This window comes from Lytechinus variegatus, chromosome 3 (genome assembly GCF_018143015.1).
Source record: "Lytechinus variegatus isolate NC3 chromosome 3, Lvar_3.0, whole genome shotgun sequence".
Classification (NCBI taxonomy): domain Eukaryota; kingdom Metazoa; phylum Echinodermata; class Echinoidea; order Temnopleuroida; family Toxopneustidae; genus Lytechinus; species Lytechinus variegatus.
This window is the reverse complement of record NC_054742.1, coordinates 60,531,615-60,558,295: the sequence shown is the minus strand read 5'-3', so window position 1 is coordinate 60,558,295 and position 26,681 is coordinate 60,531,615. Positions and strand designations below refer to the sequence as shown.

Here is a 26,681-nt window from a genome sequence, read left to right as displayed (position 1 = left end):
GTCGTGCAATAGAAACATCAGGGATTTTTCGCACGACGACGCAGAGCTTTCCAATAATACAGAAAATACCCTTCATGACAAAGAGAAATCAAGCAGTCTCTTTCGAAAATTGGTGAATCAAAACAGCGGTTTCGTCCTGGACTCTTAACGTACGACATTTTTGCAATATTATTCGTCAGCTTCGTCAACTGAGGACGAAATTGCTGTTATGGTCCACAAATTTCGAAAAAGACCTCTCAGCTGTTCATTGTCATTTGACGGGCAGTTTCAATACATTTACTGTGTTCTTGAATTCGTTTTGCGTCGCAGTTTGAAAACTCACCCGAAATTTATTTTTTTCGACAAACATTCAACCTTGTTCCGCCTGACTTGCTTTTGATTATAATGTCTTTTGTCTTGAAATCTAAGGTAGATTGTAACTCACTTGTTGTTGGTGGCGCCTCCAGACACATAGTACCATCTTGAACGTAGCCTTTACAGCAGCCAGGTCTTACAGCGTACTGAGTCGTTACCAGTTCACGAAATGCATTCACATAAACCAACCTGACGAGTGCAAAAATCAAAGTGAAAAAAAAACCCAGTCACATTCTGAAATCAGAGTTTAATGAATATATCAGACTAAATAGATCAATGCCCCCAAAATATTTCTTTGTTGTTGTTGTGATTTTTGTTTTATTTCCCATTTTCGTCTCCCGTCTTTTTTATGTGATATTTCTTTTTCTTTATTAATATTTCCACTTTCGCCTCTGTGTGTCGATAACGAAATTTTTCTCTCTCCTGCTGCTTGAAGATAGTCTTCCCCCATATAGAGTTCATTATTTAAAAGACATAGGAAAATATTCGCAATCAATTGCAAAGTTCAGTTGAAAATTTACATGTAGCTAGATCATTTTATATTAATAAAGTAAATCAGTTGATAACTGTTGATGCAAGAAACAGACCAGTTATCAATTACAAATTTTCAATTCATTTCAAGACTTGTGATTGATGTTAGGAACCTAACAGTGACTACACTCTAAAAAATGAAGTGGTAATTTAGCTCTTAAAGAGCGTGTATGGTGACTGCACTTCGGAGTGCTGATTTGTCTATTTTGAACTAGACAAATTAGCACTTCATTTTTTAGAGTGTAGTTACCGATTGCAAGTTCCCCTACGATGCCACATTAGTCGAGAACATGACATTGCATTCAGTTATACACTTACCTGTATCTACTGCACATAGCGACACCAAAAACACTGCACTTGGTCATATATCTGAACTTCTTGGTTTGTATTCCACTCATTGGTATTCTTTGTACATTGGTAATACTGTAAGAGAGATAGAGAGAAAAAAAATGGGATCATTCTAAACGAAGGGAGGGGGTCAATAAAATAAATGGACAATGAAAGGTTTTACAATAAAAGTGCGCATGCGTAAAAATAAAATATTGTGAAAATACTCTCCATCGTCGTACAACCTCTCAGCAAATCTGTTTTTATGTCTTATTATTATTTCAATGGTAGTTTTGATCGCCAGCTACCATTTTTGTAGCTCCGTATTTCTTATGAATTGTGATGATCTGTTTATGATGTTTTTACTTTTTATTATAGTATAATGATCTGAATGTTAGTGATTATTGTCAGAAGAAACCAAAGTCTTTATAAATATATTTACGAAGACATAATATATTATCTTGTGTCGGGTATATATCTTTTTACCAGCGATCGTTGATCATTACAAATTTTACTCTATATAGGAGGAGAAAAGTATTTAACAATGTTCCCTTTGAATTACGAAATATCTTGAGAATTATTTTAATAAAAAGGGGGCATGGATGTTTTAAATCGCAAGGAAATTCAGATAAGCAATTCGATTAAGCAGGTTGGCGATGAATCGTATCCTTGAATTAAACTTCGACGCCTTTTCTGGCAAGCCTTATTTCAAATCTATGACATAAATGTTTAAATGAACACATAAATAGTATATATATGTATTTAAGTTTACGAAAGGGGAAATACAAACAAATAAACAAATTAAGTAAGTGAGAGTCTTTTCCAAAATTGGAAGGGTAAACTGAAGAAACTTTATTAATTTCAACCCTGAATGTTTATGAGATAACCATTCGTTACGCAGATGCTCTGATAAGCAATCAGATGGAAATTGATGGTACATGGCAGTATCTTGGATTGAATTCAATAAGAAAACATCTTTCTCAGATTAATCACGCATCGTAATCGTTGTGGCCCAGTGGGTTAGTCTCCTAAATTTGAAACTGAGAGCCGCTGGGTCGAATCCCGGCAATGGCGTGATTTTCCTCAGCTAGAATTGATCTGCTTTGTGCGACAATCAACAAGTTGATGTAAATGTTGTGTACATGGCGGGAACACCCTGAAATTCTTATGTGACGCAAAATTTGTAAACGCCTTCGTGAGGGCGACATGTCACTATAAAATGTTTTTATGAATCGCACATCTGCTCAGGGGCCCGAGGCAAAAAGACTTGCGATCAAACGCAACTCAAAAAATCACGCACAACTTAATTTTTAGCCAACGAAGCACCCGTATTCGGGACTTGCGCTTGGTACTTTGACGTGCGTTTAAACACAACATTTTCTGCAACAGGCAACTGTTATTTTTATGTGCTTTATATGCGCATGAAGCAATGACAAATCATGTGTAATATGACACACGTCACCACATCTCCAAAATCTCCAAAACTATAACCGCGTGTTTACGTATTGCATACCATGACCAATATGTGTGGTCCTCGCTTAGATCAATTAATACACCTGTTGATTGTGTTTCAGTTGAGATCATTGGCAGGTGGATTACCTTACGTTTTAATCCCCATCTGACTTCATACACGTCCAAGATATGCGTATGGATACCGCAATATTGAATCGTTACCAATCATAGTCGAGTGCCAGTCACTGTATATGAACAGGTGTCATCCAGGGACCCAACTACCAGGGCATCATGCCTTAGATGGTACTAGCTTTTCTCCAATGCTACGGTCCCGGCGTATTGCCAATTTGTCTTCTGCCAACTCGTTCACTCAAAACATGGTCTAATTTTTATTTAATATATGTCATTCCGTCCATCGGCATTTCGCCTAACAACCATTTGGTCCAATCATCACTTCATCGACTCACATTTCGCCTGTGACCATTTCGTATCATAACCAGTTGGGCCAATATCCATTTCAGTTTCACTCATTTTGCACAAAGTAACACTTAGTCCAATTAGACCAAATGGTATATGGACAAAATGGTTATTGGACCATCTGGTTATTAGACGGAGTGGCATTAGACTAAATGAAAGTAGATCATGTGGTGATTGGAAGAACTTATGGTAGACCAAAGGATAGGAGACGAGTTGGCAACTGGACGAATTGGCATTAGCCGATTTGGAAATAAACCACGGTCCCATCAAGGAAACCGAGTCCAGGCAGATCAAAGCTATTTCGTTACTTCAAATTGACTGTCATCGGTCGGTTTGAAATCAGTTTGGCTGGTGTGGCTGTTATGAAATCCTACTTTACGAACCGAAGAGTCTTTGGGGAATGTTAATAGTGTTTACTCTGACTGGACGTACAACAAATGCCCTGGCTAAACTGTACGGATTCAGATCATTTCAAAATGGGTGGTATACATGTAGTGTGGAGGCACCAACGTTTTATTTTTAAAAAAATGTAACTCGGGTTGGTATTAGTCTATCAGATTTAGATTATACCAACATCTAGAAAAGGTGTGGTGTTTTTGTTCTGTACAAGATTCATCTTTTGTGAAAGCTAACAAGGTGATGAATTACAGCATATGATTCAATATAATCAATCAATTTACAACTTTAGAAATGTGTGGGTAAAGAGAGTGTATCGCATATTTTAGGTTTACCTCTTCAGATTATTTCAAACGTAGCGATTTTCTTGATTTCCTTTCACCTCGTCCATAATCAATAATTATTCTGAATATTTGTGAAGATTTTGATAAGGTTCGACGACACTTTAATTGTTACCTGATCCTCCGTGTCAGGATAAATTAGCAAATGCTTTATTCTTCAGTATTTCACGCAACCACAGAATAACCTTTGGAAGAACTCCGAGTGGAAGCCTGGCCTATAGGACATATCCTGCCATTTCTTCTTTGAGGAAAAGTAAGCATCAATCAGTAACGGAAGAAAGATCAGAACGGGAGATGAAATGGAAATTAAAAAAAGTTGAATGAACCAAGGGTGAATATCAACCTATAGAAATGACGTCATGTTTTGACGCGTTGAGAAAGTGCAGGATTGTCTGTTTTCTATATAATTTCGTCATGTATCAAGGTAATGCGCCAGTCACAGAAATGAATTCGATTCGATATGAAACAAAACGATTGCGCTATTTCGAATTAAGCAGTAACGCTCGGTGTACGTGGTCGATATCGGTTGTGTGTCTGCGGATTAAGTGGCACTTCTCCAAACCAGATCATCAGATAGTCAAGAATTATTCGAGATCCGACAGTAATCAAACACAGCTTCATCGTCCTGATCGTGTTTCATAGCTTCATTCTGCGATTGGATATAAACCAGATTTCGGGTTATGAATCAGAAAATATCATCCTTTTTACCCCCCCCCCATCCCATCCCCTCCTCCCAAATGTAAGACCATATTACTCATAATCGGTAGATTTGTGTGCCGGCACCTGTCACTTAGAATATTTCACATCGCCGAATATTTACTCAAGAGCTGTCAAACGTCTGCTTCCATTTTGCTCATGAAGACCACTTTGTCATATACACAAGTGCATTCAATTTATTTCAGAACGCTTTTTTAGTTCGATATAGCAAGTTAAACTCCATATTTTTTTGTTGGACATGGCATAGAAGTACAAAATGATGTCTCAGGATAAACATTTACAGTCTTTAATAGGAATTCTATAACAATTTAAGTGATTTAAGAAAGGCAATAATTTTACTATTGCCCTGCGAAAACTATTCGTATATAAAACAAATTTGAATGCTGATTTATTCGGGCAAGAGTTTTAACCCCGACCCCTCACGATCTTAAGACGATACAGGCCGACTATTTCCACTCGACCTCGGGGATAGTTATGTCTATATAATTATACACTCTCAATATCACCTTTTGGCAATAGTTTTTACCTTAATTGCATATGCTCTTCTCCGTCGTTGTGTGTTTAACTTTTTTTGACGCAAAGTGACACTCATCAGCGTGTGTGGGTTCATGCGTAGATGTACGGGCGTGTCTAAATAACTAATGATATCCAGTATTTATTCAATATCGTATAAAGATATGAAGGAAGTAAGATTAGATGACCCTATTCCATCAGAGCCTGTTACAGTTGTCAAGAACTTTATCACAAAAACCTAGTTTGCAGTGGGGCCCCCATTAAACGATGACTCTCAGTGTAAAGATTCGATCTACTTAAATATTTCGAACATATCTCATTACGACCATGAGATATTCTATAATGCGAAAGTAGATGATGATAACTTATCTAGAGTTATGATCTAAATGCTATCCTTCGTTTTGATATACCCTGATGTGACAATTGGCCGGAATGGGCAAGGTGTGGGTATGGAATTGTTTACTGAACGGAAAGAAATCATCATCCCTAGAATATTACCTCAGAGTGTCCGGTTCATTTCATCCGGCAAATGTATCTGTGGTTTTTAATTTCCTGATTGTCCTGCAGCAGTTAGAGCTGCTCCCCGGAATCGCAGGTTCGGCCATTTTCTTTAATTGTTATTAAAGATTAATTTGGAACGGGATATATTGTACATTAAAACCTGAAGGAATGTGTATATAAAGTATTATTGACCTGTTGACGCGTTAGATAACACTGCGCATAATCACCTGTGTTTCCTGCGCCAGGAGCGGCAAGATAATGGAGCCCTATTTTAAGGATAATTTTGTTGATACTTCTCAAATAAAAGAAACTTTTTTTTTCTAGATAGCGTTAAGTGAGTAAAAGATACGAAAAAATACTTCTTTTCTCATCCAATTAATAGTAAACAACCGAATGAGGAAAATTACGGTATATTCTCGATAGGTGTCCAGAGCAATTGGGCAGATATATATGTATCTTTTCTTTTATTTCGCCTTCTGTTATCAATGTATAAAAGCGTTGAAAAAATACTGAATAGTTTGCTTTTTGCACACCACCAGAATGACCAGGCAGGCATTATTTTTGTAAGGGAAAACTAGCCGTTGGAATGACACAGGTTAAAAAATCGTGTCTGAAATGTCAGATAATCTCGCAGACTTTTTTATTTTTGGCAGACATAATTCATGCCTTCAAGTCGGATGATTTGAAAATTTCAGATAATAATACACGAGCTTTAACATGTTCAATATTTTCTTTGCTGCTCCCACGGCGTTACGCGCCCTTCACGACGTTTTTCCCACAGCAAAAACACGTTTCAGGTTGAGCGAGAAACGTTCAATTACGAGGAAGCCACGCCTTCCTATTCTAATAGGGATTGAATGATGTCAACGGTCTAATCATATTACCAGCCTACATCGTAATTATTGATTGACAAGATGATCACCAAGTTCCTTCAATGTGATGTACTTCTTTATAACATGACCATGACATGAGTACGTGTTATGATTGTCTCGAGATACTAAACTAGGTAGAAACATGGTAACATTTTGTCTTAAAATATCTACCTGCATATATATATATAAAAAAACAACACTGATAATAAATTAACAACGTGTATTTTCCATTGGAAAAATCTCTAGATCGAAGGTAGCGAACTTGTTTAGGTTAGATCAGAAGTTTTTTTTTTTAAGAAAGTCAAGAAAATACGAATGTATGTGAGGAACCAACCAAAGAGACCGAATGTTGTTAAGCGATGGATCTAGTAATGAAAAACAAAATCATATGTGACCAAAGAAAATTCCTACAAATACTCTTTCAAGGTATTATCTTCATTGTTTTCTAACATACAGTGCCTAATGGGTATAAAACCCAGTGTTAATTCTACACAGAGAAAATGTAATGTAAAGACTTTTAAACGACCGCGATGAATTCTACTTATTGGGAACTAATGACCTCTTTATTCATAATTATCTATATTTAACCTTAAAGAAGATCTCTTTAGGTAATTTGTCCTCTCCATAAGTATGGTACAGATTTTCACACGGAAAGCTCAACAAGTGGTTTTATTTGTATACAATTTACCTCTATAATTATAATGATAGAAGTAAAGTGTCGGATAACGTATATTTGAAAAAAAAAATAGGTCATAGTTTAAATCTGTCATCATAATTATTCTCCATTACCACGTTCAGGGCTAATATCTGGTGTCCATGGAGTACAAACCTTTTTTTTCCATTGAGAGAAGAATAAACTAGTTAATAAATGTTTATATAAATAGTCGAGGCCAGCTCTCTATCAACGCATTGGTAAAGTTGGCAGTAAGTGAGTTCACGCAAACGACATCATAGCCTCATCATGGTCATGCAGACCGCCTATTAGAAGGTGCTTATTGAAGTTTTAAAAACAGGAATTTAGTTTGACTTGAAAATACCAAAGTCTTTCGTGGAATCATGTCAGACTGGAACCTTTTCATTTATTATCAACTGTCGTTATGCAAATGTTGTAATGCCCTATATATACATATTCACAAGAAAATTATTTCCCATCACATCATAAATATACTCTGCGTGTTTTTTTTTGGGGGGGGGGTGGTCCCAGGAGTGTTTCTGCTTTTCTTCTCCATTCATTTCATTATTTGTTTTGATTTGATATTTATTCAGAATTACTATTATAATTAATTATTTAATCGTTAATGGTATTTAAACACACCGCAATAATGATTACTTGGTTAATTGCATATTGTTTCCTACATGTATATCGTGTTTATCAAATCAACCATCGATGGGTTGAAATCATTCAGGGGGTTCCCCCAATTTTGAACAACAAGTCCATTATTCATCAATGTTCATTGCTACTTTTTTTTATTTTCGTACACTAATTATAAATGGGGCTTACATTAGCTGTTCTCAATTAAAGCGATTCACCGGATTTAAAATGATAACTTAGGCAGTAGCATCTTTTTTAAACTCAGGGCAAAGCAAGGGCAAACAAGTGATTAAATTAAATGGACATCTCCGTAATCCTTGTCGAAATGGACCATGGTTCCAACTCTTAATTGGAACCAATTGTGTGTTATTCCTTTGATGGGTTCCTTCCTTTTCAACATGCCATCCAGAGGGCATTTCACGAAGCGTCTCGTCAGTAAATGTGTGTTATCAGCTACTGAAATCCTTGTATCTGATTGGTTGAGTCGGGGTTTGCAAGCGAAATGACTAACAAGATGTTTCATGAAAAACTGTCCTTTTATGTCCATATATATATATAGCCTGGTCAGCCTGGTCAACGGTGTCACAGACATGGAGGTCTATTGGCCGTGACTGCCAACTAAAATAGGACATCATTTGTGTAATCAGATTTGATTCGATTTGGGGTCAACATGGCGCCCCATTCCAGAAATAAACTTATCTTCTTTCTCATAGTTCTTTCCTCATCCGTTGTCTTTGCCGGGTGAAGAGAAATAGCTCAATTTTCCGTTTATGCTGATTTTTTTCAACCTAATTATCATCACAATGCTTTGTCATAGTGGTATGATTGTTTTTTATATGGGATAGTTGTGATAAAATTTTGACACGAAATCAATTATCAGTAATGGTTTTCATGAAGTGTTAAAAATTGTAAGAATTGAAATATGTTGCAAAAAATATATATTTTAAAAACGATATTATATATAGGCCATATCATTTAGATATTGATATTAAAAGTTATTTATTTACGCATTATAAGTATTCGCGGTATAGCGGGAAGATGAAGAGGAGAACAATCCTCTCAATAATTTATTAGATTTGAAACTTAGTTGCACTACATTATTTGTAACTATTTCATTGGAAAAGAAAATGGTCAAAATTACCTTCAAGTCATTGCTTAATGTTTTTCTTACGGATTAATGAAACTTATTCGTGTTTTCACGGAATATTTTCCATTCGAGTGACAGGAATCTTACTACACACACGACTGGTGTCCATGCTTCGCAGTGGGGCTCAAGTTGACATACAGGAATGAACTATGAATTAAGATAAGGAAATAGTACTATTATCGACTGTTTGAGAGGGCAACTGTGTCTGAAAATATGTCTCTCGCTTCCATTCGATCTATCGTCACTCGACAAATTGCATATGCTGACACAATTAATGTAGCTTATAATCAAAGAGCAAACACTCACATCGGCCATCATAAAACTCTGAAACTACCCAGATAAATTCGCTAAGCGAAATAAACCATGAACAAATAATATATTGATGTGTCTTTTGAAGATATTGGTAAATTGATATAAAAAATAGTATAATATTTAATGTTAAACATGACAGTGACGATTGAATAATAATAATTAGCCCATAAACATGAACAGCCTGATAGTGCCAACACTTGTCGTTTTCTGCATGAAAACTATGAGCTTATTCCTTATCCTTCCCCACAACTTGGAGTAGATTATAATCAAATTACAGTGCAAACTGGCAGCAAATTTGAGGTTTTCACCTGTGATCCTAGGCGAGCAATGGCATTTTGGTCAGTAGAAATTAGAGTGAATTAGCAAAGTTCGCCGGTTTGCCCTATTTTAGTCTCATGTAATTCAACGCCGGCAAGTCACATGAACTCGACAGGTGGAAGAAAAAGTATGTATTTATTATCCTGCGTCGGTTTTTAATGGATAATTTGTCAACACCTCCATTACAGTTTCATCCCAAAAGATCACCCTTTGTAGAGAATGTGGAGAACATTATTTTTACCGCTAAGTGATATTTTAATTGCTTCAATTATTATTGGTTTCGGTCTCATCCTGGCCGCTGAGAGCATGTGAGTGCCATAAACTTGTATCGATTTAACAGTAAAATTACATTACTGAAATTGGTTACCAGGACCTACATCGTCTTTTACGAACATCATCCGCCAGAACAATTAAATTTCATTAATTATATTAATAATCTTAGAACATTAACTTATTACGTAATCCTCTTTTTTATATGATACTCCTTATCAGCAGAAGATGTGTACATGTCATACAAAACATGGGAATAGCAGTCATCTTTTTATACAATTATCAGTAAGATGATTTAAATTCAATCTATTTATTGGGATGGCAGTATTTCCAATTTACCTGACATACATTTGGAGTCATTACATAACTTTTATTTTTTCTATATCGCTCGTCTACCGAAGATGTGTACTTGTTGTACACCTGAAAAGTTGTCAATCAACAGAACATCTCTCTGTCTAATCAAATTTATTAACCCATTAGACAATTCAATTATGTTATTTTCAGTATACATGGCAAGCAGGTGGATTGATTACGTAACATTTTTATATTATACTTCCACCAAAGGTGTGAACATATTGTGATGCGGTGTTAGGTATGCTAATGTGACAGACGTGGGCCTGTTTGGCTGGGGAAGTATTCAGTCAACGAAAGGAAAAAGATTGAATAATGGATTTGCGACAAAAAGATATTTGATTAGACAACAACCCACTGTCAAAAAGGGAAAATTCGACATTAATACAATATTGACACAAATTATTATTGAAATATCACATTTTTTATGTTTAACCCTAATTATTAAGTTCATATATCCCAATTCCACCAACTCCTCTTTTTTTGTTGGTCTCATCTTCTAGTTTTCTTTTCAATTAATTTTTATTTTTCCCTGTCTTATCCTTATTCTTCCTCTCTCATTGTTCTTTTTCTTTCTTCTTTTCCATGGAGGCGCGATAGCTCAGTCGGTAGGTTATATGGCGTGGGTTTCTTATTTTGGTTACCCGGATTCGAATCCTACTTGGTGCGCTAGTGCCCTTTGGTCAGGCATTTAAATTCTCATTTCCAGGTCCCTCGGAGAGGACCTAAAGCCAACGCGTCGGTCCTCTGGTTGCTTGCTTACAGGCATTCGTGCTTTCTTAGCGATCAGGTACAAAATCACCACCAATCACAATCTCGCTTCCTTCTTCTTTACTTAATCATTAAAAACAACTGAAAGCAGGTCTTTAGAAACTGCCGTTCTATGAATTTATGTCTATGTCACAATAATCATCATCTTCCAAACCCTCCCACAAAAATGTATTTATATTTATACTATCTACCTATCTATATATCTGTCCTTCCATCTCTCTATACCCCCCCCCTCCCCCTCTCTCTCTCGTCTCAAATCTAGACGGATCACATTCCCTGGTCTTAAAGCATCCTGCGAGAGTCGTAATCTCCCTCAAGTCAGTGGCCCAGCTCTCAACATGAGAACCCTACCAAGTAGATTAATATTCTAAATCCCCAAGGAGCAGTTCCAGGGAGATAATTTCCATAAAATTATCTAATCGCCTCAAATACACTAATAATCACCAGCATCCTCCTTAACTCACAGGACCCAATGATAGCGTGCGTGTAACTCCATGAGTATAGCTTCTGTGCATATAATTTTACCCTATATTTTCGAGAAAAAAAAAACCGCTGGCTTATCTGAATGCTACGCTTTTTTTTCTTAATCATTAAAAACAGCCGAGAGCATGTCTGTGGAAGCTGCCCTAAAAACATCGTTTATGTTTTCACTGGCTGACTACTTGAATGACTAGTTCTGGTAATATCTAGGTCACCAAAGGGATAATGTCAAATGAGAGCAGAAAAACGGGGATGTTATTTCATGTTAACTCAACGGATGTATAAATATATACACCCAGTAAGGGTCAACTTCATGTGGCATGACGCATGAAATATTAATATCAATATTTGTTTGTGGGTATTTGTTTTAATTTGCTCCCAAATTGAAAATGTCAAGCCGGCGCGGATTATCGAGATTAAATGTGGAAATAAGAAACAAAATAAGTGAGTCATGGAGGATGTAACGACATGTTTCTATATATTGGAGGTGATACTTTTCACGTTTTCTATTTAATAGAATGAGAGCTGAAAATATTGCCCCTAACATTTTTAATAAATGCTATCACACTTACCCCCCCCCCCGAATATTTACTTGAAAAAAAGTTTTCCTTTCGAATCAGGCGATTCGTGTTATAATTCTAAGGTTTGTTTTTCGATACTTATCAAATATCTGACAGTTTTTGTCTAGATAGATAAGTAAAACATATTTGAATTTTGAAAGAATACTTTTGGCGATGTGTATAGAGTTAGTTTTTCATTTTGGAAGCTACTTTGGAATTAAGCATTTCTGATGAGGATGTTTATAGATCCAATTTTCGATCAACACAAGGCCGGGTATGCTTTCATAATGTAATACTCTCAATCGAGATAAGACCCAAATATGCATATGTCTTCTACTTCTTTCACTTCGTATCACCTTCATAATTACACACATCCTCAATGAATGATCTTTAATAAAACGTATTCATTATTTTTTTGTTTGAAACCTGGGCGTGCAGGATAATGATACATAAGCAGTTTCCATAACGATAAGCTGCGAATTTGGGCAAATTGAGTTGGTTTATTAGCGATTGGAGCGAATGCTGCCGCTATTATTAGACCAATTGCAGACTAATTCAGAATTAATGAGACATTCCTCCGATATGTGGATGATAAGAAAACCTAGACTTCCTTCCATATCAATCGCGATATTGATTATTATCTACAGGTTAAAGGGGAATGAAACCTTTGGAACAAGAAGGCTTGAGTCGAGACAAAAAAAAAATCAAAGAATAAGAACAAAGAAAGTTTGAGAAAAATCGGAGAAATAATGAGAAAGTTATGAGCATTTGAATGTTACAATCAATAATGCTATGGATATCCTCCCATTGGCAATGCGACAAGGATATGTGATGTCGCATGTGAACAACTTTCCCTTTGATGGGCTATGAAATACCCTCAAAATGTCTCTTTGCGTTTTCTTAATGTTGATACAAAGTCTTTATCCATGATGTATTCTTTAAAAAATTGCATTACATGCGCTCCTATAGAAAGAACACATGGTCTACTGATGGATATGATAAAAGAGGCAGTTTAAGTGAAATATATACTAAAGTAATGGGGAAATTTGATCACAAGTGACATCACACATCTTTGTCGCATTGCCAATTTGAGGATCTCCATAGCAATAGTAATCGCAATATTCAAATGCTCATAACTTTCTCATTATTTGTCCGATTTTTCTCAAATTTTCGTTGATCTGTTTCTTTGATTTATTCTGTTTTCACACAAGCTATCTTGTTCCAAAGGTTCCATTCTCCTTTAATCAAATCATTGTCTCTCTCTCCCGCTCCGTCTAACCATTGACATATTACAATGTAATAGGTCCGTGCTCTAGCCCCCCCCCCCCCCTCTCTCTCTCCGTCTCTTCTTCACCAATTTATTGATAATTCAAATTCATAAGAAAGTCATGATCTTGACCTAAACGTGTATCAACATTCACAACATTCATTTGGGGTAATACACTTAATGAAGCTTTAAATTTGGTTTGATTTTGTTTATCACTCCAAATTTGTTACAAGTCCATTATTCATATATCGTTATTTTCAAACATGCCCATTAATTTTGCACTAAACTGCAACGTATCCAAAAACCAAGCATTTAAGCCCCATCACGTCGTTGAAAATACAGTGATAAGAAAAAGGAGAATGATAAATCTAAACATATACAAATTATTGCCATTACATGGTCATTATATTTGGACGTGTCAAGCCATAAAATGAATTTTATAATAAATTTCAGGGTATTCTATAGAGACAGCATGCCTGATCTGAAGGGTGCTTTCATCACGATGAAAGTCACTTCCCCGGGTTCCTTGGCTGATGTAAAGCGACAATACTCCGGAAACAAGGCAGATTAAAGAAAGGAAGCACATTAATGCTCAGACTTCTTATGTTGTTTGCCCGCCGGTAGATCGTACCGAATAGGTTTTTTTCTTTCTTTTGAACCAGGCAGAACATTCATGACAACGTGAACAACAATCATTCAGCCCCGTCGTAAATTTGTGTATCTTCGCCCCCAGGTTGTATTATGTTAAGGAAACGTGGAGGATCGTGTTTAGGAACTCGAAAATTGAGTCACCTGCTATAAACGATAAACGTTTTTGGCTAATTTTAATTAAAACGGTCGGGATATCGTAAACATTGTTTTTATGTTGTACTCTAGAATGTTGGGGTTAAGCCTAACCACCACAGTTCAAAAGGCCCTTTCACACGTGAATTTTGAATCATCATTGTAATGATGATTGCAATTCGTCTTTAGAATCATCGGACCTTTCACATGCTCACTCGAAAACTGTAATGTGAATTTGAATTCCCGAGCATGTGCTAAAAACCTTATTTTTCACTGGAATCATCATTCAAACTACGATTTTCTAACGAATGAAAGGGCAGTAGGAATGCTTTATTCTTAATCATAAAACTGAGTATTTTGAAAAATATAAGCAAAGATGAATAAAGAATTTCCGATTTGCATTAGAAAACAATTTATTTCGAATAGCCTTGTAAAGATAGTGTGTTATCCTTTATTTTTTCAGAATGGTTAGATGTTAAAGAAAAATAACCAAATATATTTGCGTTATCGGTTTATTCATATATAAGAAATCAGCATCCGCGTCAGAAGATCTAAGCAGCATTAACCTCAGGTTAAGAGGATCAGACATGAAGCTGCTGTGTCCGCTTGGCACTTTCCTCAACTCTTGAGGGTATAGTATTTAGGTGAATTGTTGTCAAACTTTCCCTTGAACATGAAATGACTCTTTTGAAAAAACTCATGCTTGCGTCATGATATTTGCGAATGTAGGCCTTCTCTATGGTTCATTGAAGAAGACGATAACCATCGTCTTCCCCAATTCACTTTTTCTTTCAACTCAATACTTCAATCCCCCAGATCCCCGAATGAAACCAGACATTGTCCTCTATCTCGACCTCCCCTTGAGGATAAAATGTTAAAAGAATGAACCCTTTGTTATCAAGATGATATGATTCCTGTGGTCTATCAGACACATGATCCTAAATACATTTGAATCAAAATATTTTGTCGCTTGATGAGATCTCGGAATACAAAGGATCCTAATATCGCGCCCTGTGGGACACCGACATTGATCTAAGAACATGAAGGAAACGGGGATATTCGGTGTCTTTTGAGTGAACCTTCTGGCTTCAGTAGGGTTTAGAAAGTGAACATTACAGGACACCTGAAGGATTCACAGAGCGGATGAGACGAGGATTGAAGAAGGAGACAAGCTAATGACTCATTCTGAAAACCCTTTCTCCTCTCCTTCCCGCTGCTATCAAGCTCTTCTCTCTTGGAAAAACTAGTGGGTCTTCTTGCTTTTACTTTTTATACACCTTAGTTGTTTTGTTTTTGTTTTTTGGTGGTGTTTCCGTGTGTATACATGCTTGAACTTTTATTACTGCTTATGGAAATTATTTGAAAGATAATCGTCGTCGAAAGTCCAACGCTCGTCTCCAAACTAGATGAATTTTAATGATGTTGAAATAAACTAAACATCTATTAGAAATGAATTTTGAGCTAGAGGAAAAAATATTTTAGCATTGCAGAATATAAGATTTCAAAATCTTTATCTCGCAAAATTTGGGTAAAGTTTAAACCCTTTTTTGTGAAATCAACGAAAAAGGCATTCATGTGAATTTTCAAAAGTAACATCGGGAAGTTATAGACATCCAGAATTATGATAAGCAAGTCGGTATCAACATGATCAAAGGAAATATTATGAACATACGTGGTAATGTATTGGATCATGTAATTTGGATAAAAGACATTTTTTTGGCCCGACTGTCAGTTCATATTAATCATTGATATCGCAAAATGATCTCCATTATCACAGACCAACGGTAAAATAATGACGAAGACGTTTTTATGTCTCTGCATTAAAACATATCCCACGGAAAAGGTGACATTTTCATGTCAGTTGGGCATCCTATTATCCTAACGAATTCACTTAACCCAGTTCAGTGGCACGTACAGCTCGATGTAGAGTGTCACCTCATAAGGTACCTTTAAAGAATAAAACAAGAGATGGAGCAGATATTTTGTGATCGTGGTGATTGGTTCGATTGTGCAGTAACATGATTTGAAGAATTGAAGGTTTAAACAATTTATCAATTGCGCCAACTCATCATTTTTAGCCTTACAATCCTGTTTGATGTGGATTTTTATATTTGTCTATTATCTATGTCAGATTACCGATCAAGGACATACAGTTAAGATTAAATATTGTGGAAAGGTTTGGTATACATAATATATTTCATTTTAGGTACACCAAACATAGTGATTTTATATTAAAACGATGCATGATAATGAAGTCAACCTTAAAAAGGAATACGTGTATGATATCTAATTAGCAGCCTTATTGTTGCATGCATGGTGCAGACGATGACATTAATTTATTTGCTTATATTTGCATGAAACGTGTTGATAAGCGAAAAACAATTATTTTCAGAACCACCCACTGATTTTATATCAATTTTCAATGATTAATCTACCTAATCCTTTAATATATAATTATCAAGAGAAACTATTGACGAGGTCACTGAACATCGGAAAATATATTTCGTATCGATAGATTGACAAGAATAGACCCAACCATACATGAACGAAATCCACATGAGGAACTGAATAATACAATTAATTCGATATTGAGAGTTCCAAGGATTCATATTGCTAAAAGTATCCCTTTTGCGATTTCTGTCGCATGACGTGGGAAGCCAAGAACTTGAGTGAAAGCGAGTCTGTTGCTTGACCCGATGAAAAGTTTTGCTTCATCACGCTAAAAGGGGATACAAATGCCTCAAAATATGGCTGTCTTTGATAAGAACATGTCTGAGAGTAATTGAAAGGCATTTATTTGCCTTAGAATAAGTAAGCTGCAGTTGTTCGTATAATGCAAGAAGTGCAGTCTGACAACAAGCCATTGTGATGACTAGAAACGGATAGTGACCATTTCCGCTTTCCAAATGACCAAGTACACCCTTTCCTCTAGACCACTCATTGGTGTTCTACTTTTTTGTATCACCGTATACTTTAATCTCGTGTGATTTTTGTCGATACATTCTTTTGTCATACATTTCAACATTTTATAATGAAGTTAAAAGCGATCATTTCGCCTTTATTCTCGTTGATTCCTTTAGGGAAGGACAGCCCCCCCCCCCCCTGATGAAAGCAAATTAAAGTAAAAGCCCCTATCTGTCAGTTAATCGATTGTAACATTTATCTTTGTAACACTGGAGGTGCCGTGGCCGAGTGGTCTAAGGCGCCTGGCTATACATGGAAAGTCCGGGGTTCGATCCCCGGCCGCAGCAGCTATGCCCGTGAGCAAGGCATTTAATCTACAATGCTCTTTTATCCTGCTTTCAAATAAATGGAAATGCTGTATGCATTATTGGTAACTAGGTGTGCACTTGTTTAAAAAAAAAAAAAAAATCTTTATTTTCAACATTTTCAGGAAAATATTATACAAAGAATTGTACATATCCTGTTCAGCTTGCTATAAATATATTATGCAAAAATCCAGGTGGAATAAATTATGTGGAATGTTTCGTGATAACCTAATTCCATCAATCTGGTTCCGCTTATGAATACATGTGGGCATGGTGGGTGGAGCAGAGTGAAATCAAGTAACAAATATAGATTCATATTGCTACCGGTCAGCTGCTGTATACATTCACTGTAACAGAAGCACAAAAGTGTGTGTCTTGCGATAAAAAAAATATCAGTTCAAAACTGCAACTTCAAAATAATGATTTACATGCTGATTTGCTTATCTCCGTGTACCAGTATAGTTCTGATTCTTCTTAAACTAATTATGTACCATCACTTGGGTTTTTGATACCCTCTATAATATCACATTTACTTTCGGAAATTGCAGTCTGACACCATCACTAACTATTCGCTATCTTGTGAAATATCCTAATACTTACAAGTGCAAATAAATGTCACAATATTCAGTCATCCAGTTCATAGATAACAATATTACGTATTTTTATTTCTAGGAAACTTAATTTACGCTCTCCGAAGGAATCTTTATCAAACGATTTAAGATATTTTATTTGGTTTGGAACTCAGACCAATGACTGGACTTCAAGGCCCACTATCCTAAACCAACTACATGTATGTTAAGCTGTTTCTCTTTCTATAGCATGAGAAATTCAATACCAGTCAATACAAGTATTTTTAAGAATGTGTGTGCTTTTGTGTATACCTGCACATGTAAACATAGTAAGCATTATGTATAGTTTACAAAAGCGATATAATAATTTGTCCAATGCCCGTTCTTCCTCCTCGCATTCCATGTCTCTTCTCCAATAATATCAAGCATGCCCAGTGTAATTACTATTTTATAAGATGATGCCATTGAGCATGCGTGTGTCGTCGTGGAAATGCCGACGAGTAGCTGAAACTTGCTTTTTATATAGCACCTATTAAAATAGGCCCCTATTCCCCTATTGTCTTTATACATGACTTGTATTATACGCATATACCTCCCTCGATCCCAGCTGTGGATATCTCATCAATTTGATCGCACTCATGTCGGCTCGATGACCCAACACCCCTGCCGACACCCTTGCGGTTAAAACATGTACACGGTTGCTGTAATTTAGTCTCCGAGTATATAATATGCTTCAAGTTAGTGAGAAAATATGATTTGCTTTATAAGATTTACCAATATTAATTTCTGATATCTTATATCGGATCAAAGTGTGCCGTGAAAAGAGTACGTTGGTGATCTACACTCTAATCATTTAATGATACAGTGAAAGCTTGCTGGGTGGTCTCACGGGAACATAATTATGTAAAAAGCACCTTCATAATAAGAAATACGTGCCCACCAAGAATCGGTTTATTACCGACCCTATCATGACTTGTATTATTACCGACTGTATCATGAATACAATATTTTCAGCAATCATTACAGAATGTAAATCTAAGAACCACATTGAGCATTTTCATTAATGTTCGATATTCACATCAGAAGATTGCATCCAATTTTAAATCTAACATTCCTATTTTGATGGAATCCGTATCCCCAAGCGATTTGTAAAATCGAACGTGCTGACAGCTCGGATATAAAATAAAGGCCACAGCATTCTTAAACTAGATTTTGGGAGAATCATTTTTCAAAATGTGAAAGGATTTAAATGTTAAGGGAATCAAAATGGCGGCCACTGTGACATTATGTTAGGTATCACGTGATGTATGTGTTGACAGAAATGCTATTGTATTACAGAAGACATGGTGTTGCCTATATACTCGTGAGATACTATCTATCTCAGCCTGAGCTCCTGGAAGCAAATACTAAAGAAGTTGGTATTAAAAAAGAAATATGATATGACAAACAGTTAGAACTTGAATATGGAGGACTGAGGGCGCTATTTTTATTTACAGACACGATGAGACTGTATAAGCAAAATGGCTGCCAATGCCAGTGAAAGGGATAGAGAAAATGGCCTAATAGCTCTCTACTTTTTTTTATTTCTAAAATAATATACACTCAAAGAAAAAGGAAGAGGAATAGGACCTAAAATATGAATAAGAAAGAATAAAAGATTTACAACATTATTAAATACTTTAAAGGAAAGCACGTGCAAGTGACCAATAGCTACTACAAATAATCCAATTTACGATGACTCAAAGTTTGGGATAAGGGAAGATAAATTTGGTCACCTTTCTCAAATAGGAAAAATAAAAGTATAAAACGGAAAAAACTAAATTAATCAGTTTTTAAATGGAATCTTATGAACATGAAAACAAAAAAAAAATAGAAACAAAGCCGTCGAGGAATTTGCTCACATTTAATTGTCGCGTTAAATTATGAAATCATCTTATGAAGGGGGCATTTGAACTGAAGTTCGAGCCAAAAAGTTCGTTGGTCAGAATACCCAAATTAGAAACAGTGAGACACACTTAACTGTTCCATTTGATTTTGTAATTTTACAGCTGTGTTGAGAGAGTATTATGTAACTTGTGATTCACAGGTTTTTAAAACTATCTAAAGAAAAAAAATCCCGGGAAAAAATCTCTGTGAGTCAGAAATATTGCCTGATTCATCTAGGTCAGATCGTCCCAAGTGAATGAGAAACCTGTTTGAATAACCCCGTGGCCTCAAAATAAAAGAAGAGAAATGCAAACCTCCAAAGTGTAAGAGATGATATGAACGAGGTGGTTGAAAAACGCGTAGTAAAATAAGATTGTATAATTGCAGGGCCTCAAAGAGAAATATAGAAAAGAGGGACGACTATTACTGTTGTTAGATCTGATATAATGATAGGACGGTTCGATGGTCAACTCGCACATGACAAGGGGGCTGTTAAGATAAATAGTTGGCCTCAAAATATGGAAATCACGACAAGAAGATATGACCGATAACAAAATATATCTTTAAAAAAACTTTATCGGGCAATATCCAGGTCAGAAACCATCAAGGTCAGAAAAAAATGTGATATGTTGTTTTTACATTGTGATCGTGTCAATATATTGTAAATATTACAATTCTTGATCATTCATGATAAATAATAAATATAACAAAATAAATATGATAAATTGTAAAATCGTGCTTTAATTAAGTTTACCACTCTATAAAACACATTTGTATCTTTATTTACTTTAATTGTCTGTTATTCAAAATAAAATGTAATAAAAAAGGTTTGCACAATATTGGGGTAGAGGAATAATATGCATCTTCGTTGGGTAAATTAAGCCTAATGCAGTGTGAATTGTATGCAATATAACTTTAAAGTTGTGTTAACAACTAATATCTTTATAGGAAAGGTTTCTACTCAACCTTTTCTTGTTTTAGAGTTTAAAGATAATACATTGTTGAATTAAACAAGATACTTTAAACTTCCACCCTTGAACGTACATGTATACATAGTAGCAAAAACATCAGCATCCCAAACCAATTTAGTTGGCTCCGATGTCTGAAATGTAATTTCACAACTAAACCCGGCATCGCCCCTGTTTTCACCCATGTTCCCCTCTCCGAATATTTTAGATTTGTCACCTATTAGATTTATAATCAGTTTTTTTTCATTAAGTTACGCGAGCGGACAAAAATATCCAGTCTCTGTAAACAATCTGGGGCACAGCGGATGGCACGTTTCTAACCACAATCGTATATTTGAGGAGTGGTATTAATACTTTTTAGAAAATATATATCAGGTTATCTTGAGAAGTTTTTCACCTCGAGAGTTCGTCCCACTTTAAAAACCTAGATCTAACGAGATTTGTTTCAGAAATTCTGACTTAGATAACGTTGCCGATAACCTTCTTTGTCAGGTAAACACCTTTGAAGGTCTCTTTTCGGCTTATGTATCTTGAAGAAAATATGGGAACAATTACTTATACTTAGCGCTCTATTTAGCTATTCACGCTCTTTAGATGTTCCGAAAGAGTCTAAATCAGGGATTTTGCATCATATTATTAGGGCGGAGAATTAACAGAACTAATTGCATTTGTTTGCTGATTATCAAGGCATCAGACATTTTGATATTCAAAGAACAGGTTGAAAATTCCCTTTGATTTTTTATCGTTCTCCGCAGTATTTTGCTACTAAAGTATACTTTTGGGGTACCAATGTTTCGCTTTGAATATAAAAACGATAAGCCTGTTAAAACAATAGATTGTAGATCCATCGATCGGTAATTTTGGAGATAATACCTTCCTCTCAAATAAGTGGCATCAGCGTCGAAAACCCTATTTAAATGTATGCTCTTTTTAAAGTGTAAATTTTGCAGAATAGCAAAAAAATGGGCGGATGGATCGCTCTCTGTGTTAATTAGAACAGATGCAGTGGCAAGTCTGTGTAGTATTTATAAGAATAACACAAACAATTTCGTCAATTCTTTTTTTTTATTTTTCTTTATTTTCAAATTTCCTTTCTAGGGCGAATAAAAAAGGTTTGATCTAGGATTACACAATAGACGTACATGTAGATCATCTGAATCAGGAAGCATTTAATGAAAAAAAAATACAACACGTGATGTTATTATAATTTTTGATCGAAAAATTAAAAAAAATCGGCAGATCTCTCTATTTCAATGAAATAATAAATCTTCATTTCCTCTTCCTCTAACAAAAGGTGAGGAGACATTTTTAGGGTTTTTACTCGAATTTTATGATAACCTAGGTTTTCATTCAGATAAATATAGTTATTAAAAGTAGATACAGACATGACAAGGATGGTGTGCTCCCTTTTTGATCGCCATCGTCTCTATTTTGAGCTAATTATCCGAGACAACGATGAAGTTTGAAGTGTCATAACTTCCGAAACGATTGCCTTGGTGAGATACAACGTTGATTTCCGGTCTCGCGTCAATATTTGGAAGGAATTCACTGGACTTCCTTCTTCTGGGTTAATGACATTACTTTCTTCTTTCTAATCATCATTCAGCAGAGATCTGTTATCGGAGGAATTTCCAGGAGGAAACTCTAAAACATTTTAAGATTGCTGAGTGAGAAATGACTTCAATCATTTTCGTTTCCTCCTTTAAAGCAGAAATAGAACCAAGTAATAGGCGACGACGTATCAAACCTGTGAAAAATCCTTCAAATTTGTAGAAGGATGTTGTATACTGCTGTAATATTTGTATTTGTATTTGTTAAAGGGAGGGGCATTGTTTAAATATATGTCCTGTTGTAACGAAATAAACCTCAATCCTTGTAACAATCAAGAGGTAAATCATTTACTTTAATTCACACTGCCTATTACATGGCTAAGGTAATGTGCTAATTTTCATCAAATAATCTTATTTTGAATTATTTTTTTAAGAACAATGAAATAAGATATTGGATAAAATTAAAATCGGTGTATTATGATTATTGGTGAAAGAAAAGATAGATAATTATCGTTAGGTGAGTGTCATTCATATTAGAAGTAAAATTGGTAGTAATAGAAGAAGAAGGAGAAGAAGAATGAGAAGTAGTAGTAGTAGTAGTAATAGTAATAGAAGTAGTAGTAGTAGTAGTAGTAGTAGTTGTAGTAGTAGTAGTAGTAGTAGTAGTAATAGAAGGAGTAGTAGTAGTAGTAGTAGTAGTAGCAGTAGTAGTAGCAGTAGTAGTAGTAATAATAGAAATAGCAGTAGTACTAGTAGTAGCAAGAGTAGTAGTAGTAGTAGTAGTAGCAGTAGTAGTAGTAGTAGTAGAAGTAGTAGTAGTATAGTAGCAGTAGTAGCAGTAGTAGTAGTAGTAGTAGTTGAAAAAAAATACAGAATGAAATTCTACTTGTATAATACTGTTTCAAGGCTCCCCTCCTTTTAACTGTAATTAAGAATCACTCTATCAAAAAGCAACATACAATAATTGCAATTTATAAACAAATCGTTTGTTAGGTCAATCGTGCATCACTATATGAGCACCTGAAAGTGGGTCAACTTTATTCAAATTCCCTAATGATTCTAGTGTCTTATTTCTTCAAGACACTTTCTAATCAGTTATTAGTTGATAGTGAACTTGCAACCTAGTCATTTATTTAAAACTTAAACTATTTATCGGTTTGTATGAATATATGAATATTGTATTCGGACTTAAATTTCTAAATTATTTTCCAGATAAGCTTGCTCTTTTAATGGTATGGAATGTATTTAATCATTTATTGTTGATATTCTATTGTCATTGTATGGGGGTTTTGACCTACGATAATAAAACAAATACTACGTTAGCTTTTATCATGGACAAGAATATATAACAACATTCAAAGATAGCTTAAATATATAATGCCACTTTTTCATAGTAGCCTATATTCGTTTATGATTCCGTTGTAATGACATACCACATACTGGATAGCACAGAGAAATAACACACGACCGGACACTTGAATTACTATTTAACAATCAGACAGTGCATAACTGCTAAATTTGCAATGAAACATGCAGTGCCCGAACAAGTCAGACAATAATTATTGTTGGTTTGTTTATATAACCAATGCCTTTCATATTTCCGTCAAAAGCACAATGTCAAAATTGAGGAAGTCACACCACAAGAATTATCGCTTTTTCCATTTATCAGTTTGAATAAGACATGTTCGCTGCGATAATAACCCATTCTAATTTTCTCCTTAGTGATGGTTAACATGGTTAACCTCTGAGCTTAACTGGTAATTTTGGTTATCACATTACAAGCGGATAGCGACGTTTAAATCTATTAACGCCCCAGAAGAAATAACAAACGCCTTGTGATACTTGCTTCTTTCGCACGTAAACATGACAATATACTTGCAACGCAGGTTGCAGTTGAACATAATTACTAAATTGTGTCAATTATCCAACATCCACACATGATGCCACAGCATTCAAAGCAACATTGAATTCCTGTTTTGGAATAAAATGAATAGCTTCCTTTGAGAGAAATGCTTTGAGGCAATGCTGAAAGGAAAGTATGTTTTTGAAATGCTGACTTCTTCTTAAATATCATTTATGAGGTTATACATGACGAATGTGAATAACCACACTAATTCGCTTCGTGGCTGAAGTATGACCAAAGACTAATTTGGTATATGATCTTGCAACCTTATGGCCTTTGGAAAGTCCCTTATTTTGGCGTACTTTGGATAAGACAGATGTGTCAGTGTATTAGAAGCATAACACTGTTTTAAAAAAAATCTCATTTAACTTTCTTCCCATATTCGAAAATTGAACTATCAGCTCTTCGCATGAGTTCAGTTTTCGGGAAAACCCTCGATCTCATCTTTGTTACAGGACGTGGTATTTATCTGATTTGTCCATCGTTTTGTACTAAAATGCTGGAATCTGTTCAAGGAAGCATGTTCATTCTACTGAGATTCTCTCATTAACTGCAAGGCCGTATAAAACTTCGAAGTTTTGGGTGGAAAGAAAGTTCCGACCATTTTGGTTTGATTTTTTTTTATTTCATATGTTTCAAAATTATTTTTATTTGTTTATATTTCCGTTTTCTTTTGTTTTGGGGTGGTTGTTTGACGGGGATGTATGGTGAGAAAGTAAGGCCATTTTGCAGAAACTTTTTTTTTTCCTTCTCATATTTACCCCTCCAAAAAAGGAATAAAATTAAATATTTAAAGTAAGTCCTTACGACACAGCCAATTTCGATATATTCTTTGATGAAATGAAGTGACATCTAGACACATTGTTCTTTGCGTTTCATGACATTGTTCTGTGGGTTTCATGTTCAAAGAGACCGGTATATTGAATGAAAAAATATACATATACATGGACCTAACTTATAGGGGTATAGTCCATAAATGTGTCCTCTTTTCCTCTTTGGGTAAGTATATTGTAGTATACATACCGAAGTCGGGAAGAGCAAGTATTAATAAATTTCCTGAGCTTTTCCCGGTTTATCACTTAAGTTCCTACAAAAGGGTAGTATGTATTGCCAGGATGTGCATAAGATACATGTTGTGCATTGAGACGTCCCCCTACGACAAAAATATCTTATTAAAGTAAAAATAGAATGGAAAATCTCAAGAAGTGTTTTCATAATAAAGTTAATCTTTAAACATTAATAAAAGTTAAATGAAGTTGAGACTTGAGTCGACATCTTCCAGAAAGAAACAACATAATTTTCGATAGTTTGGTAAGGTTATATGCAGCTGATTTTAAAAGTAGGTTACACTCCGCCTTTTCTGTCCACCAAAGAAGAGGAGACAAACTTATGGAAAGTTTTTTTTTTATTGCAAGAAAACAGATACAACAGGGTTTGTTTTCTCCTGACAGGTTCAGGTTTTACAAAATATACAGAACATATACAACAACATATTTAAAAAGGGGGGGAATCTAAAAAGCAAAGGGCCATAATGATTTTGTGGCCATCACTTAGACAACTTACCTAGTAACACGAGAACAAACATTATCTCCATAAGGTTCCACGTATTTCTTTGAAACTGCTTCCCCAAAGTTTATTGCTAGTATGAAATATATAACCAATTGCGCAGTCCTGAGGGAGAATGTCCTCTCCATATTGGTAGATCTGCAATTATGTTCCAATAGTCCACGAAACATGATGATTGTAAAGTGACACCGGTCCTGGCTTTAATGTTCGATTTTAAAAAGAGATGGGCTGAAGAACTATCCTTGCCAGTGAAGGCATGTCGTTAAAATCCTACCAGATCTCTCTTTTTGAAAATTAAATTCATCCGTTTATCAGGTCTTCATCGGCACTTCAGTAAAAGACCACGATCCATGTATCGATTCTAAGTCCTGTTTAGCGTTTCCAGAGAATGTCCAAGGCCGGGGAACAAGTCCAGGACTCGTTCATAGAAGGAGTACTTCGCAGGAGTTGAGGAAAGCGACCCGCCCGGCATCAGACCTTTGAGTGCACTGTGTGAAGATGAATCGTGCAGAGCTGATCTGTAGCAGACGATAACTGCGTTGAATGAAATGAGCGCGGGAAAGTCCTCCGTATCATTTAGTTTGAGAATGCTGTGGAAACCGCACGCTTTTTAGAAGTGCAAACCCTTTTGGTCGGAGAGAGGGGAAAGAGAGAGAGAAACAGATAGAGAGAAGGGGCGACAAGCAGATTAGAAAGGGACTAGAAAGGGACGATGTTTCATTCAGTTTTCAGAAAGATACATTTTGTGAAAAACTTATGTAAATGAATCGATTTTTTAACGTTGTCTTTATCGAAAAAAAGCAACGACAAAAATCAAGTCAACTGCAAATTTAAAGAGATACTTCGATACGAAACATTTTCATGTGCGATGTGAACAA

General features: G+C 35.5%; 1 protein-coding gene across 1 annotated transcript in view; it reads right to left on the bottom strand.

The window, feature by feature from the left end:
• LOC121411544 overlaps window positions 1-26,332 on the bottom strand; it is a 32,167-nt gene extending 5,835 nt beyond the window's left edge. Inside the window, exons 1-3 of the mRNA XM_041604332.1 lie at window positions 25,801-26,332; window positions 1,204-1,308; window positions 425-543 (exon numbers count right to left, since the gene is read on the bottom strand). Coding sequence (XP_041460266.1) covers window positions 425-543; window positions 1,204-1,308; window positions 25,801-25,973 — 397 coding nt within the window. The 5' untranslated portion in view covers window positions 25,974-26,332. The remainder of the gene's footprint in view (window positions 1-424; window positions 544-1,203; window positions 1,309-25,800) is intronic.
• Window positions 26,333-26,681: the final 349 nt, after the last annotated feature.